Source organism: Antechinus flavipes, chromosome 5 (assembly GCF_016432865.1).
Source record: "Antechinus flavipes isolate AdamAnt ecotype Samford, QLD, Australia chromosome 5, AdamAnt_v2, whole genome shotgun sequence".
Lineage (NCBI taxonomy): Eukaryota > Metazoa > Chordata > Mammalia > Dasyuromorphia > Dasyuridae > Antechinus > Antechinus flavipes.
In genome coordinates, this window is record NC_067402.1 from 123,824,013 (window position 1) to 123,837,831 (window position 13,819).

Consider the following 13,819-nt stretch of genomic DNA (forward strand, 5'->3'; position numbering starts at 1 on the left):
AACCCCCTTCTAGTTGGGGTAGTCCTTCATAAATGAATTTATGAATCCAAAAAGTTAAACTGGCAAAAAAAGTTTATTATTAAAGATCTAGTAGAGAAATTCTCTAGCAGAGAAGTCCCAACAGAGAAGTGAATAAGGTATTTTTAGGGAAATAGGTGAGAAAGATAAAGAGGGAGTAATGCTGAAAGAGAATGTCTTTCAGTGGGCAGAGAGTCCCTCACAGATAGCTATGCCAAGGGAGGTCCCTTGGATTGCCATGATTCCTGCATTGAGATCTTCTGCTGCAAAGGCTTGAGCCCAGTTGCCTCCTTTTATAATTGAAACCTTGGCTAGAAGCTAGGGGCAGCTCTTGGTGGGGTCTGGGAGCAGTTTGAGCTGGAATCAGAATAGAGAATCTTGGAACTGAATGAGTGTCTCTGGGCTAATCTCCAACTCAATAGAGTTGGATAGAAATCTCATCTCTAGCTTGGGCTGAGTTGGAGTGGTCTTAAACTTAACTAGTGCCACCCAGATAACAGAATGAAACCACTTTATCTTTATTCCCTGGGGTAAGTCTCTCAGAAGAGCTTCACTGAGGGAGTTCTTCTCTGAGGGAGTTCCCAAGCTTTCCCCCCAAAATGAAAGAGAGAGAGAGAGAGAGAGAGAGAGAGAGAGAGAGAAAGAGAGAGTGAGTGTGTTTCTGGGCTCCCCTTGTCAGATACATATATTAAAGAGAAGGCTAGAAACCCTACAGCTTTGAAAAGGATGGTCTTACTGTCTTTCATTTGTGTTTTTGCCTAACTTTATTTGCAACCTGTCAAAGGAGATCTCCAAATGTGGTGAACTTCATTGCTCTGGCTTCCATATAAGTGAGTTTTATTTGGAGAGTACCTGAAATAGGTTTTGAGGATAAAGCTTCACAGCTAAGAATATAACGAGAATTAAGCCTCTTCTGGCTTTTGTTAGTTCTCCCTAACTAGATGTGAGGATCTCAGTTATGTACTTACTATACTTGCCTCTACTATGTGTTAAAACAAAATGCTACCCCAGTCTAGGAGACACTTTCTAGACTCCATACTTTAATAGTATGTATGGTAGAAGTAACATCTGAAGTAAACTAATTTGGTTTTCTTATAAGGGGAAGGTAGGGAAGCTAATGACTTAAGCAAGGGATTTCCTATGCCCTGTGGGATATATCTTTTTAATCTAGTGTTAATTATGAAAAGCTGAATTGTAAAGAAGTAGCTTTTTACTGAATTGCAACCTTTTAAACCTTATCTTAAGTAATTCTTTATTGCATTTTATGGTCTAATAGTATTTTACTTTAATATAATCCCAAAATGGAAAACTGGACTAACCTGATCTAGCTTTTCCCAAAACAGATGGAAACTCAGAGCATACTGTAATGCTGGAGAAACTGAGGCAAGATAGAGATTAGAGAGTTTTAAAATATTTTATTTGAAAGGGAGGGATTTACTGGGATCAAATGGATCCATGATTTGGTGTAAGAGTTATTGTTCTTTTTTAAAATAACATAAAATAAATATGATGGTTCTCTCTGGGAGCGAGAACAGGTTTCTGGGGGAGGTTTTCTGGAGGCAGCCTTAGTTTCAGTCCAGATCAATAATTACCCCAAATGCAGCCAGGTGATAAAAATTCAGATCTTTTATTGTCTCCAATATAGCCTGGTTAGCTTAGAGGCCTATCTCTCTGCTTGGTTCCAAGAGCTCCTGCCGTTTTGTCCTTTACCTCTGCTTCCTTCAACCTCCAACCAGCACAAAGATAGAATGAATCTCTTGTCTCCTTCACTTGGGGCTCGGCTAGCTTTCTGGTGAGTCTTTCAGACCAGCTTGGTCTCAGTGGGGGAAGTGCAGGAGCCCAGCCACCACAGTGGTGTGAGATGAAGATGAATCTGGTTGTGCCTCTGAGAGACCCTTCTCAATCTTCAGCTCAGCTCTGACTCGTGGCTTCTTCTGACTTGACGTTCTTCTCTTCATGTAATTTGGCTGAATTCTGTCTGGGAGCCTCTGTCTGTATCTTATATATGAGAGAGAGGAATTGTGGGATATGAGAGAGAGGGATTATGGGTTTTCTCCCATAGTGCTCTCTTGTCCTAAGAGCTTCAAAGAGAGGTGTGAATTCAGATATCTCATACTAAACCCTGAAATTTCCCAAACCTGTGAACTCCAATGAGTAAAAGTGTGAACCCAAGCATTGTATCAATTAGTTCTACTTAGTACCTTGTTTCAGGTTCTGGCCCAAAACATCAACTCTAATGAGTTAGCATTGTAAAGATTCCAACAGTTTGGTCCCAGGGCTGGATGAGACTATCGTCTCCAAAAATCCAGCATCCAGTAGCCAGTTCGAGTTCTCCATGACATATTTATACACAGTAGCTAAACAAAGGCAGGGGGGTAGAGTCTAAACTCTGGTGGGTGGGAATCTTCAGGCAGAAACCATAAATTTGGTTCTGACAGATTGGGTGGGGTGGGTAGGACCATAAATTCTAACAAGCTGGGAGTTCAAGATAGTGTCTGACTACAGACAAGAGTCTGGAGTTTATACATTGACAATTTATAACCTTAGAGCAAATAGCCCTGAGTTATATCAGTCTTCATGAACCAGAGGGAGGTTTGCAACTAAGGGGATTGAGGCAGAACAATTAAAGAAACTGAGTCAGGACAATTAGGGAAACTGAGGCAGGACCAATTTAGGGAAACTGAGGCAGGACCAATTTAGGGAAACTGAGTCAGGACAACTAGGGAAACTGAGTCGGGGCAATTAGGGAACTGTGGCACAACAGCACTAGATGGAAAGAGAGGAGAGAGCAGTTTTACAATCAGGACACCATTTATCATACCTCAGAGACACAATACCCAGCAGAAAAAGAGATTTGTTGCCTAAAGGAATCTGTGATGACAATAGCAGAGGATATCAGCAGCCCTATAGTTTTGAGAGGAATGAGTTGCCCATATATGTGTCTTCTATATATATATTAACCAGATCTTATGCATTCCCTTCATGTATATTCCTTGGTCACATGCATTCTCTTAGGAAAATCTTTTCCCAAATGATGTGGGCAACTCTACTGAAGTATATGTATAGGAAGGGCAGTCCCTTGTCACTTTGTTATGCTCTTTCATAGAAACATAGATCTATACTTATAGAACAGACCAATGACTTAAACTCCTTCATTTTAGAGATGAGGAAACTGAAGCTAAGTAACTTGCTGAGTGTCACACAACTAGGAAGTGTCTGAGCCAAGATTTGAATACAGATTTTCCTTATTTCATGCCCATGTCCTAGTCATTACCATGCTGCTGTCCAACAGCAACTGCCCAAGAGGAGTTTGATTCAATACCTATTGTTTTGAACAAATGTCTCCTCAGGTTTACTGGAAAAAGTAAACATTGGTTTCCCCATTCCCCACCTCTTTGCCACCCCCCACCCCAGTCAGGGATACAATCCTATTTTAATTTCTCATTACAACATGGGTTCTCATTTTATAGGTGGGAAAACTAAGTTTATGAGAAGTTTCTTGCCTAAGGTCACAAACTATGACTTTGTGTACTGATAAAAGCTTATTGAACCTGGAGCAACTTTTCTGGAGTGTGTGTGTGTGTGTGTGTGTGAGAGAGAGAGAGAGAGAGAGAGAGAGAGAGAGAGAGAGAGAGAAGAGAGAGAGAGAGAGAGAAAGAGAGAGAGAGAGAGAAAGAAAGAGAGAGAGAGAGAGAGAGAGAGAGAGAGAGAGAGAGAGAGAGAGAGAGAGAGAGAGAGAGATGGTGCCCCAGGTTCTGTGTTTGTGCTTCCTGTGCCTTGAGTTAACTAGGATAATATAGGCCTCATGTTCAGACTCATTATTTTCCCTATTACAGTTTATCTGTATAGTATTGTGTTTATAGCTTTTCACTGTTTACCATCTTAATAGGTTTTAATATCACTTCCTTAGCCTCCCTCCCATTTGAGTTGTCCAAAAATTGCTTTTAGAAGATCAGAAGCAGTTTCTTCACTCTTCTATTAAGTGTGGCATGGATTGGAGATACACACACATACACATATGTATTCTTGTATATCTTTCCTCAGTCATTGTCACACTTTTTTTTTTTTCACTCTCCCTCAAATTTATTAATAGCTAGCATTTATAGCATTTTAAAGTTTTCAAAGAGTTGTATATCATCTCATTTGACATTTTACAACAATCCAAACTTTAGGAGCTATTGGCCTCATCTTACAGATGAAGAAACTGAGGCTGGGAGATGATCAGTAATTGACTCAGGGTCACACAGCTAATAAGTATCTGAGACAGGCTTCAATCTCAGGTCTTTTTGAATCCAAGTCCACAACTCTAACCTCTCAGTTGCCACATGCTAATATACAGTGTTCCTTCCTTTTTTAGTTATAATAGTGTTTCTAAGGTCCCTTTCACTGTAAATTTGACCTTATCCTAATTGATTATAAAGATTTGAATACTTAAATAACATTAAGAACTGAAGATGTTGATGGCATTAAATTCTTTATGGTTGAATCACAATTTCCTCCACCTTATCCCATAATCTAGCCATGCTGCATTCCTGTACTAAGCTTATTAATCATTAGTTAAGTGAACTTAAGAAAACTCTTCCTGTCTGAAGAAGGAGTTGGACTAGATCTCCATGATTCCTTTTAGCTCTCTGATCCTGTGAGCTGGGTACTTAATCCTTTTCCAGGGGGGCTGGAATGTACCAGATCTTAGGTTCCATAGAGATTGTTTTTGAGAAACCAGACTCACTTTTATGTCATGATAAGACATCAAGAGTGTTTTAATCAATGCCTTTGGAAAAATGAGAGCAAATGTTAAGTTTTTGTTTAAGATTAGGTTAGACTTAAAATTTTGAAAATAAACAAAATTTAAAAACTACTTTAAAGTAATTTATTAAAATAGAAATTAAATTGAAATTAAAAAAAAAGTAATTATTCATAGCCAAGTGGCTCAGTGGATAGTCAGTCTTAGAATCAGTAAGACTCATTTTCCTGAGTTCAAATCTGGCTTCAGACACTTACTACTTATATGATTCTGTGCAGGTCCCTTCCCTGTCTGTCTCATCTGTAGAAAGAGATGGAAAGGGAAATGGTAAACCACTACACTATCTCTGCCAAGAAAAACCCCAAGCAGAGCCACTGAAAAATATTGAACAACAATTATTCAGTATTTGATAATGCTATTATGTAACATAGTTTGAGTATAAAGTATCTGGAGCTTAAGAGATCTCAATACTGCTTTACAGACTTAAACTTATTGCTAAAGTAGACTTCTCTGAATCTCCATGAAAGTATGCAGAATAATTATTCTTATAGGTGGTGAAAATGACAGCATGCTATCTGTTCCAAGCTATGCCATGTAGTAAAAATCATAAAAGTCTGGAAATTTAACATTTCTGATGTTAACTCAGTTTAGGAACTTTTTATTTGTCTGGAATAATTAGTATGGTTGCTTGTATCATGATGACAATATTGAGCCTAAGAACATTAGTTCATTTGTTTCTCAGAGGGGCCACTTGGAGAAAAATTCAGCTGCTACAACAGGTTTTACTACATTTCACTTTTTTTTAATTTTTTAAAAATAAAATTTACTATAAGGTCCTTTTCCAGGTATCAAAATGAATGCCATTTTACCATTTATTACCATATTTAAAATGTTGGTATTCTTAGACGTTTTAGTGACACGACAGGAATTTACATGACTTAAGAGCAAGTATTCTTGCACTCACTAATTCTTTAAGTTCCTTCCTTCTTGCATTTTGTAGTTTTGATATTTTGTATTTTTCTGTATTTTTGTAATTTCATTTTTATATTTTTATTATTCTTTTTTTGAATACCAATGAGAAACTTCAGGTTCCATAAGCCTTATTTTTGCTCTGTATGTAAATGCAAATGGTATGAATATGCAAATGTTGGGTCTAGAGTTGAAAAGGAGAGAGTGGGCCAGATTGTTCTCTGGAAACTGCAAAGCTCTTTTACTGAACCCAAATTTCCCATGAAAGCAAAGGCTCATTAAATTTTTTTTAATAACATTCTATTCAGTGCTGCTGTATGGCGGCAAAACATCTTTTAAAGAAATAAAAATAGCACAAAGGCGCACAGAGAGGTGTGTGGTAGACATGAACAGTCTGCAATATATAACCAATAAGGAATATTGAAGACTACAGGTAAAAGATGCCATCATGTAATCCTCTTTTTCCCCTATTTAACCACCCTTCCTCAATTTGCCACAAGGCCAAAACAAGTAGCTTACTTATAACTGACAACTAATACTCTTAAAAGATCTGTGATCTTAATTTGGCAAGCATTTCCTTCACTGGAGTGCAACCCCTTAATGCTTTCTCATGCTGGTTTTTTTTTTTTTTTTTCCCTTTTTCCATTTCAAAGATACTCACGAGGGCATAGGCATCAAACAGAGCTCCAACTCAAATCAGATTGAAATGTAATTGACAAATGTTTAACAAAATAAATTAAAATGCAATAAAACTTATTTGGTTTTTAAGTCAATATACAGCCTGTAGGGACCCTTAGCTACAGTTCAATGTTTCTATTTGAACTTGATGGTATACTTGTATAAAGGTTATGCCCAGCAGGCTCCAGGATTTCCTTTAGGCCTTTTTTTTTTTTTTTTTTTTTTTTTTTTTTTTTTTGGTGAGGGGGAGGATACATAGTATTTTGGGCTTTGCTCATTCAGTCAACAAGCATTTATTTGGCATTTACTACTATGTGGTTAGAGGTAATGTGGTATAAGAAATAGCTAGTCACAAACTAGAAAAATCTGGACTCAGGTCTTTTCCTTTATTGGCTGTGTGATCCTGACCAATTTATTCTTTTTCTCTTTTTTCCTCTCATCTATATATCTCCATATCTAGATAGATGTGGAGATGTGTATGTGTATATACATACATATATAGACACCATCTAAGACATTGAAAGCAATAATTTTAAAAATATTTAGGTTTACAGTAGCAAGTGCACTAGCTTTCAGTATTTAAACATCTAAATTTAAATCTTGATATTACAACCTACTATTTTTGTGTTACGTTGGGCATTCATTTTCTTTTATTTGCTTCCTCTTGTATAAAATCAGTTTGAAAAGATTAACAATGTACCTTTCAGCTCTAAATCAATCTTCTTATGATCCAAAATAATTGTTATGAACAGGGAGCCAATTAATAAAGAAGCATTTATTAAGAATTTACTATATGACAAGGGTTGGCATGGTAAATGAAATAATCACTACTGGCAATAATTTTACATTCTAAGAGGGTAAACACATATACTATGATCAGTATTAGGAAAGGCCTTCCTTAGATAACTGAGATTTTTCTTGGGAAAAAAGGGATGCTATGACCTAGACACACGAGTGTCTTCCAGGCATGAAGGAGAACCATAGCTAATTCATAATGTCCGGGATCAGTTAGCACAGAGAGACGATCAATTTGGCTGTAGTGCTGAGTTATGGGAGGGAATCTAATGCCCAACAAGGTTAGAAGCATAAGAATAGGTTGAGTTAAAAATTTAAGTTAGCTCAGTGGATGGGTCATAGGACTTTGACTCCGGAAAAAAAGCAATTTGAATGTCAGACATATCCTAATTGTGTGACCCTGAGGAAGTCATTTAATAACTCCAAGGAGCCGTTTTCTCATCTGTAAAACAGCACTTAAATCGCAGGGAAAGTTTTGTGAGATCACTACGTAAAGCGAGGCCACTGTAGTTTATCATAGAGTAGGAGGGAGTGATACTTTGAAACCCGCACTTGGACTCTTGGACTATCTAATGCTTAGGTAGGGTGAGAGCAGAAAATAGCAATGATGCGCTTTTGAATTAGTGGTGAAGATAAGGGGGTGTGGTGGGGGGTGGGGCGGGGCTGGCTGGGCTGCCTCTGCTGAAATTAGGGGAATAAAGAGTTACAGGAATCATTAAAAAAAAAAAAAGAAAGAAACAAAACTCAGGCCAGTCCTAGGGGCAGCCACTTCCTGTGGCTGTCAGCAGATGCTAAGCTCCTTCCTACCCCGAAGATAGGGGTTGGCATGACGAGTGTGGTAACCAACATTTTTATTTTCTTATGTTGAAACTGTGGGCGTGATGGCAGGTGGGGGTGGGGTAAAGGGGTTCTTGAATAGGGGACAAATATATGCTCCTTCTCGGGGAATTCCCGCCCCCCCCCCCCCTTTTCCTTCTAGGAACAGAGAACTGCACTACTACCTCTTGTGTCACCGCTAGCTCCCACGTGGCAAAAATCAGACAGCGCAGGACTTCAGCTTCGGCTTCAGCTGAGAAAGGGCGGGGAGAAAAGGGCGGGACTGCCTGCTGAGGCTCCGCCCTTTCCTTCTCACTAAGCGATCCGGGAGCCACGGGGGCTGCCTCCTCGCTCCGCCAATGGAGGCCAATCAGGGGCGGGGCTTGCAACTTAGTCCTCCACCGCCGGGGGGCGCGAACGGTTTTTTTGGCGGCCAGGGCTTATTGGTCGCCGCGGGCGAAGGGGCGGGAAGAGGGTGCACGCCAGGGGTGGGGAGCGGGGCTTCCTCCTGTCCACAAGCCAGGGTGGAAGAGAAGCGCGAGGTACCTGGGGAGGAGGAGGAGGAGGAGAAAGAGGACGAGGAAATCGAGGTTGATGTGTGTGACTCCCGGCGGCCTCGGGCAGGGATTGGACGCGCACGGCAGCCGTTGGTGGGGCAGGCAGGCGGGCGAGGCAGTGGGAGCCGGTAAGGATCGTTGGCGCGGCGGGGAGACCGGCGCACAATTCGGACAGTCGCTCTCCCGAGCGCGCGCGCGCACACGCAGGTGTCCTGGGGGAGAGGGGAGGGGCGCTCCGGGGGGTGCGGCATCTCCGCCCACCTTCCTCAGAGAGTCGTGAGCGGGGCGGGGCAGCTCGCTTGTTGCCCCTCTGCAGTTGGGCGGAGGAGAAAGAGCATCACCTTTCCTACCTTGAACTCCCTTTTCCCCCTTCTCCCTCTTCCCGCTCCCTTGCCAAGCTGGGTAGTTGGAAGAAACACTCCCACCTTTAAGTCATAGAGTTTTAGGGAACCCCAAAGACCATTCCTAAGTCTTGAACTTGCACTTGAGCCTGACGAGCCAGAGGGGTTGAATGAATTGCCCGAAGTTATGGGGAGCCCCAGGTCTCGTTTTCCTCTATTTGAGTTGCATCTTTAGGCTGCTACAGGATAGTACTTCGAGAACACTTTAACCCTGAGCTTGCAGCCAGCTCCCAGGCTGAAGTGGGCTTTGTGCATCTGCATCTTGTTACGGCAGGGGGCAGAAATAACGCTTGAGTGGGGGGCGGGGGCGGTTGGCAGGTGTTTGTTGTGTGTGAAGTTTGAATTTTCCTTTCGACTCACCTGCTAAATTGCCTATTTAAAGGGAAATCCATTTCAAGATTAGCTATCACGTTCCTATCCAAGTGGTTGAAAATCTGACTTTAGATATCTGATAACTGATGTCTGGTTGGCATATGTGACTTTTTTTTTAAACAGTTTGAAATTAGGTTTCTTATAGATGAGCCTTTGTTTTTTTCAAAATCGCTTTTTATCCATTTTATAAAAACGTGACATTTTTGGAGTTTGAAATTAGTTTCTCATAGATGTGCCTTTGTTTTTTCAACTGCGTTCACCCACTCTTTGTAGAAATGAATAGTTTCTTGTAGTGTAGTACAATCACGTAAATGATATTCTTTTTTGTTTACCCTATCTGTGTATAAGGAAAGGAAATAATATGATTTTTTATACTAATACTGAGCCAGCTGCATGCAGGTTTATAATTTTACTGTTCTTTCAGTGCAATTCACAATTCTATTATCTTCCACATCAGGGAACTATATTAGTGGCATATTTTAATGATTTTCACTAATAAAGTGGCACAACTAAGCAGTATTCAAATTATTGTCAAGCAACCAGTATCACTTCTTTTCTTACACATATGAGAATCTTGATTTATAAACTTAAAATATTTGAAGTGGAAGAAATTCAGAAATCTAGATCAGTCATTTAATTAAAAAAAAAAAAAACAACAGAAAAGAACATCGCATGTGAAACTAACCTGTACATTTCGTAATGTTTATTTAATGTAACATCATAGGTAATTTTGTTACTAACTTTTCTGTTTTCTTCTGGCTTTCTACTCTTTTCTATGTATTTTTAAAAATGTTACATTGATGTTTTCTTTCCACCCATCTTAAAATCTGCCAGCTCTCCCTCCCCATCCAGATAAGTCTTTCTTTGTGATTAATAAGTACTATGCACAACCAAAAGAAACCAATATATTGGCTATCCTTGTTTATAAATCTTGTACCTCTAGTTCCTCATATCCTTGGCAAGTGGATCTTCTGTGTCTAATCAGATTTTTATTGGTCATTGCATTGATAACAATAAGACTTTTTGAGTGTTTCTTTGTGGCTAATGACTTTCTTTATTCCTTCTCTGTGGCTAGTGGCTTTCGTTTTAGCAAGGAAAACGGAGCTGTGATTTTTTTTTTTTTTTTTTTTTTAGTCGTGTCAGATTCTTTTAGGTTTTCTTGGCAGAGACATTGGAGTGACTTGTCTGTATCCATCTAGCTCATTTAACAGGGTAAAGTGACTTGCTCAGGGTCATATAGGTAATTTTGTATCTGAAACCATATTTGAACTCATGATGATTGTTCTTGATTCCTAATTCAGTGCTTTTTCTACTGGGCCATTTATTTAGAGGTCCTGAGGCTCAAGTCAAACCTAGAGTTAATGAACTCAGCTTGCTTGACATCTGATTAGTAGTTCTTCCCATTACGTCATTTCTTTCATTTTCATACTTCCTGTTAGGGGATAAGGATGAGGACCTCTGGTTTTACTGATACGGGGAACTCCCCAGGTGAATTAAATCTAGGTGTAAATCTTCTCAGCAATTTATCCTCTCAAAGTGCTGCCAAGAACATTTAGAAACATTTACTCAGCCAGATATTAGAAATGGTAGTTGCTGTTGGAGCCTTGTCTTCCTGGTTCCAAAAAGCAAGCTCTTTGTGCTGACATACTACTACATCTAGGAACCTTTTTTTTTTTTTTTTTTTAATGTGGTTGTGAATAGCCCCAGGCTGAGTTTAAATGTTTACCGATTCTTTTAAAATTGAATGTGTATGTGACTCAGTTAATGAGTTGTTTTTTTTATTTCTCTCACCAGATTAAAAGGCAACATTATTATTCAGAAACTGATGAAGCTATTCAAAATATATTTCACGGGGAAATGATTGAATACATACACAAAATTTAAATCTAACGTGTATTTGAAATACTGCTTTTTCATTTCTGTTTTATTCAACTTTTTGTGATCCCTTTTGGGGGTTTTCTCAGCAAAGATTGGAGTGGTTTGTCATTTGCTTCTCCAATTCATTTTACAAATCAAGAAACTATGGCAAAAAGGATTAAATGTCTTGCCCAGGATCACACAGCTACTAAGTGTCTGTGGCCAGATTTGAACTAAGATCTTTTTTAATTTAAGCTTGGCACACTATCCATTGAGCCACCTATGTGAATCAAATGTTTAGTCATTTCAGTCATATCCTACTCTTTGTTACTCTTTTGGGGTTTTCTTGGCAAAGATAAAATGACTGTGAAGTCAAATTTGAACTCTTAAAGATGAGTTTTCCTGACTTCAGTCTTGTCACTCTAGCTACTGCATGACCTAATTGCCTGTAATTGAATGTCTTTTTAAATTATTAAAGTACTAAAGGGGAAATACAAATTTGAAAAAAAAATCATTTGAGTTAAAATTGAGGCAGCAATGTCTATAGAATTACTGGAAGTCTTCAGGAAGACCTAATTTTTAAAGTCAAATAGCAGACACTTCCTAGCTTTGTGACACATGGTTGTTGTAGATATTAAATAAGAAAATAGCCATAATCTCTTTGCAAACCATATTAAATACAGAGGAGGAGGAGATTGGTTAAATGTTTAGTAACTTCTTAGTGGTAAAAAGTTGCATGTTCCTTAGTCAATAATCATTCTACAGTTTTTGTTTTTTGGAGTTTTCCTAAATGTGATAGTTGGTTAGTCTTTTTAGGGAGTCATAAACTCCAGCATTCTCCCTGGAGATTCATCCCTTTCTTACCTTGGTCATTGGTTTCAAAATGGATTCTTGTTTTTTTTTTCTAGTGAAACTTTTCCCCTTGAATTATAATTATCACTGTGATTAGAAGAAATTTTTTTCTGCTTTATTATGGTTCTTAAAAGCTGATGGGGGTGTGGGGAGGAGAGAAGAGGGAGATCTAAGAAGCTAGGTACAGCACCTGGAAATCTGCAGAATTTAGAACTCACTATTATAACCCAAATGTTTTGGAGTTGGTTTAAAAGATTTGAACTTTCTATAATGAGACCTGGTTCTGCCATCAGCTATCTGCTTGAGTGATCATGGAATAAGTTGCTTATTTTGGGGTCTTAATTTCTTTATCTTTGACATAAGAGGATTGGATTTGTCTTTCAGAATACTTTCAGCTCTAAAATTCTATTACTCTATATTTCTCAAGATGTTTCTATAGCATTTTAATTTTTAAAATATTTTCCTTTTAAGACTTTTTATTTTTGAAGGTAGATATCCATATACTCATTATACTATTGCTGCAATTCAATAAAATCCAACCATTTCCACTTTAATTCTTAAGCCTATTAAACTGGGATCTTGACAGTGTTCTTCCTCAGTTAAGACAGTGATCCCTTTCCATTATATTTGAAGTAATTTCTTGGGCATGTTTTTTTAGTTTCAATTGAGTTAAGTTTCTATGTGTTGGTTATATGTTAAATGAATATTGAATCAGCATTAAACTGATTGTGGTTTCAACAGGTTCTGCAAGGGTTTTTAATGTCAGGTTAAGTTAGTCAAAGAATTCACAAAAACTTTCATTGTTTGAAAATTTGACTGGACAAAAATTTCAGCAAAGAGAAAACTAAATCTTCTTTGGTAATAATAAATGTTCCAACCTGATTTAGCATAATAGATCTAAAAATAAAGTTGAAATAGCCAAAGCTATTCCTTTACTTTTACTTACTATTGCTCTTTCCAACAACAACAAAAAAAACTGCAGTACAAAAATATTTTGCAACAACAACAAAAAAAGTTTAGCTTATGCTTTATAAACAATTTGCCAGAATTAAGATGAATAGAAAATATTACTGAAAGGCAAAATATGATTTGTACTAAATCGAATTATGAATAGTGATTGTTGGAAAGCTTCATTCCACAGCATTTTATCACATAATTGTTTAATCTAGTCATGTATATTAGGTAAATAGTCATTTGAGATAAAGATAGTGATGCTTTATTTGTACATAAAATTGTGCCTTTTGGTGATGGTTTCATGGAACCAGAACATCTCCTTCTCCTTCTCTCTTCTCCTCTCCTTCCTTCCTATTTGTTGTAGAAATCTTGCTTTAAGACTTTTAAATCCTTTTATCTTGGGCTTTTATTCTCCTCTTCTCTCTCCTACATTTGTGGCACTTATGAATAATTTTAACCATAATTTTTGAGTTGTTAAGCCTTTTGAAATTTTCTTTTCAAATTTGCTGATTTTATTTCGTTATATTTTAGCAATACTGGAAAACCAGAGAGGGAATCTTGTTCCGTTTAGTTTTCTATTACTTTCTGGTGAGGGTAGGTGACTGTAAGACTATTCACTTTCTAGGCAACTAATGTACTTATCCTAATTCTTCATAGCTCACCTTCAGAAAGAATTCTTTGGAAACATGGTTTTTTTTTTTTTTTTTTTTTTTTTTAGTAATTTCCAGCTCTCTTTTTCTTATTTCTTCATTCCTTTATTTTAAACTTGATAATATTATAACATCTTTCAGCTTTTTACTCCCTCC

At 38.0% G+C, this 13,819-nt stretch overlaps 1 protein-coding gene and 1 long non-coding RNA gene across 3 annotated transcripts in view; one reads left to right on the top strand and one right to left on the bottom strand.

Annotated features, from left to right (window-relative positions):
- Positions 1 to 1,626: 1,626 nt before the first annotated feature.
- Positions 1,627 to 8,374, bottom strand: LOC127539302 (uncharacterized). The gene is made up of 2 exons (XR_007947901.1): positions 8,206 to 8,374; positions 1,627 to 2,016 (listed from the first exon to the last, which is right to left on the bottom strand). It is a non-coding gene; the product is annotated as an uncharacterized LOC127539302 (long non-coding RNA).
- Positions 8,375 to 8,513: 139 nt separating this feature from the next.
- FAM3C (FAM3 metabolism regulating signaling molecule C) overlaps positions 8,514 to 13,819 on the top strand; it is a 55,296-nt gene continuing 49,990 nt past the window's right edge. Inside the window, exon 1 of one of the 2 annotated variants that reach the window (XM_051963429.1) lies at positions 8,514 to 8,705. In XM_051963429.1, the coding sequence (XP_051819389.1) occupies positions 8,615 to 8,705 (91 nt within the window). In that variant the 5' untranslated portion in view covers positions 8,514 to 8,614. The remainder of the gene's footprint in view (positions 8,706 to 13,819) is intronic. The other variant, XM_051963431.1, reaches the window with a different exon arrangement.